The sequence below is a fragment of the Sphaeroforma arctica genome, assembly GCF_001186125.1.
Source record: "Sphaeroforma arctica JP610 unplaced genomic scaffold supercont1.3474, whole genome shotgun sequence".
Classification (NCBI taxonomy): Eukaryota; class Ichthyosporea; order Ichthyophonida; genus Sphaeroforma; species Sphaeroforma arctica.
Genome location: NW_014037084.1, coordinates 1 through 3,416, shown reverse-complemented (window position 1 = coordinate 3,416; position 3,416 = coordinate 1). Strand labels below are relative to the sequence as shown.

The window sequence follows — 3,416 nt, the reverse complement described above, 5'->3', positions numbered from 1 at the left end:
ACATACATACATACATACATACATACATACATACATACATACATACATACATACATACATGTATATATATATATATATATATATATGATACCAAACATGTCTCAATCTATAATGATGTACAGACTATATATATATAATACCAAACACGTCTCAATCTACAATGATGAACAGACTACATATAAGTAATATCAAACACGTCTCAATTTACAATAATAAAAAGTATTGGACATGTGAGGGATCACTTCACAAGGGTGTGCGAACGAGCATACCCTCACAAGACAGACACCACTTGACTTTGAAAGGTTTCCACAGACTGAGACATTTAAATGCTCAAGCGTACATACTTGGATGGCACAGGTGATCTCAGTAGTCGCACTCTGCACAACCTCCGACATCGATGCCACCAGCTGCGACAGCACAACTATACACTCTTCTTGCACTTCCATTTCATCTGAGCGCAGCAGCGTGTCTGGGGGAGACCGTGGTTGCAGCACAGGCAAGACGCGTGACATGAACATCGAATGGCAAGGAATTAGTACGACAGCACACTCACAATGCGATCGCACTTCGTCTGGGGGCGTGCAACTAGTCTTGTGCGAAGAGTGAGGTGAACCATCGTACAGGCACAGTGTGTTGGTGAATGCTACAGATTAGTGTATCAGTGACAGTCGCTTAGGCTCCGGTGCGTTCAGGGGTGGAAATATCCGTCTAACGCATACGACATACAAAGACAAGAGGTCAGGGGACGTAAGGTACGCCCCAAGGTTATGCACCACAGTTGTACAGTTGTTCTGGGCCAGACTCGGTACAATGGTGTGGTCAGGAGACTCCGATGCGCAATCGCGCAAGTAGAGTGGAAACTACGAAGATCACAGACATCAGATGGGGCCATAATCATTAAGCTCTTTACGTATAAACGCACACACACTCGGATGTAAATATATTACAGGGTTCAGAGTAAATCCACTGAACAGGCGGGTCGGATTGAAGCGATGCCAAACATACCATTAACCGATGCAATCGCATAGAACCGGCGCGAGGACAGCACGCACGTGCTCATCAGTCCCATCACCGCGTGCAGATCCGCAGGCGACACGCGTGCACGCACATGCACCAGCCGCAGGGCCTTTATAAGGGCCTTGAAAGACCCCTCGTCATCCACCACAGGCGCACCCGCGTGGTCAGACATCCCCTGCGATTCCGCCGACAGTGTGCCCAGGTGCATGCCGTCGGTGAACGCTTGGCGGATCACGCCGCGTGCGTCGCACAGCAACAACACGCACGCCGAAATCAGCGTGGCCAGAGCCGCGTGGTCGTGCGTGGCTGTGGGGTGCGCGCGCTCAGCTGGCCCCGTTGCTTGGCTGGGTGCCTGGGCCTGTGCGGGTGGGTTGGGTGTGGTGTACATGTGTATGTCTTCGTCACGCGGCGTGCTGAGTGACCTGTGGAAGTCGTGGGACCGCTGCACACACGCGATGAAGCGCGCGTTGAAGCTCCTGTACGCGTTGGCGGCGCCGTTGTGCACCATGAACGCGGTGGCTGAGAAGACTATGTCGGCCAACACACTGATCACCTGTTGCACCGCGCCGATGCACAGCTCCAGCTCAGTCACCGGATGAAGCGTGGTATCGTCTAGAGGGGTCATGGCGCCCTGTGTGTGGAGGTGCGTGTGAGAACGGACCTGAGCTTGTTGCGGATGCTCAGGGTTTTAGAGTTTTAGGGTTTTAGGGTTGCTAGCCGCACACCACATAGGACAACTCAGGAACGGTTTATCGGCGCAGTGAGGTATTGGCGTAATGCACTGCACGCCAGAGCAGGCGTTAAATGGCATAATACACTGCTAATGCTAACATAACACACAGCTAATGCTAATATAATACATGGCTAATGCTAATATAATACACGGGTAATGCTGATATAACACACAGCTAATGCTAATATAATACACAGATAATGCTAATACAATACACAGCTAATGCTAATATAACACAGCTAATGCCAATATAACACACAGCTAATGCTAATAAAATACACAGCTAATGCTAATATAATACACAGCTTATGCTAATATAATACACAGCTAATGCTAATATAATATACAGCTAATGCTACTATAATACACAGCTAATGCTAATATAATACACAGATAATGCTAATAAAATACACAGCTAATGCTAATCTGATACACAGCTAATGCTATTAAAATACACAGCTAATGCTAATGTTATAGTATTCCTAGGATACGTAGTGGCAACGTACAACGGCGAAGCAAGATCATATGCGACAATGTAGTGAGTCAGTGCCACAACACGTCTGTGTTATAGACTACCCTAAAACCCTAGACTACCAGTGTAGCAGAGGGGTCACCCTGTCCGTGGGCTACGACGCTACACTATCTGAGGGCTCCTTAATAAACAACCGATCTCATGCCACAGACGCAGAGGCGGAAATACAGTCTCTGGCTGACCAGTAGAGTGGTAGCTGGGGGTACACCATATTTGGGAATAAGATCTGTTTCGAGCAATAAGCACAGCTTTTGACATCGATTTAAAGCGCAACTGTGGTGTGCAGTTACCAATACACCAACGTCTCCTCGGCAACCACAGATTCAACACTGCACTAGACTATAAATAGCTACAAAGAGCGAACACACCATTTCGGAAACGACACGGCGCAGAGTAAGTGCGCATTTGCATTTGCATCGGCGTACAGGCGCCGACTCAACACTCACCGGTGAACGGAAGTGTATAACTCCAGAGATACTAATTGCTAAGACTTTCCAGACGAACCCAATAATTATTATGTTTGTAGCAGACGCTCCGTATACTTCTCAACTCCAACCAGCTGCATCTCAACGCACCCCACATAACCTACGTTTTCCCGAACAGTATTCAAACAGAACCCAAACAATCCATACCTGCTGAGTGTATAAACCCTCCAGTGTTTCGTACTGCAGCTGCACCGCCTCCGCGGCCAACCCCGCTACGTGCGTTTCCGCCAAAAGCGCAGACACAAACGCCCTCAGAGCGTACGTCGCCTGTATGTCGTCATGTGCCAAGTCCAAGTTGCCGTAGACCAGCACTTTCCTCAGCAGATACAGCTCAGGTGATATACTGCGTGTAGGTGTGCCTGCCGACTCATGGCGTGGTGTGGCGCTGGATGGGACGCTGTGGAGCGCTTGGACGGCCTCTACCATGTTAGCGCGGGAGCTGCCCAGCCATTGGATAAGCGCGGATTCTGATTCTCTGTAGGGTTGTAAGGGAGATATATAAAATACTAAAAATAAATCTGTATCCAAATTCAACAGAATCTGGTGGAGTATACAACACGTGGGTTTAGATATATACTTATATATATATATATATATATGTGTGTGTGTGTGTGTGTGTGTGTGTGGTGGTGGTGGTGTGTGTATATAT

At 48.0% G+C, this 3,416-nt stretch overlaps 1 protein-coding gene across 1 annotated transcript; it reads right to left on the bottom strand.

Moving 5' to 3' along the window:
• Positions 1 to 338: 338 nt before the first annotated feature.
• SARC_13587 (hypothetical protein) lies at positions 339 to 3,243 on the bottom strand (the record flags this gene model as incomplete). The annotated part of the gene is made up of 3 exons (XM_014292282.1): positions 2,915 to 3,243; positions 1,006 to 1,648; positions 339 to 469 (listed from the first exon to the last, which is right to left on the bottom strand). Coding segments are annotated over exons 1-3 (1,053 nt in total), but the record flags the coding sequence as incomplete, so codon positions are not given.
• Positions 3,244 to 3,416: the final 173 nt, after the last annotated feature.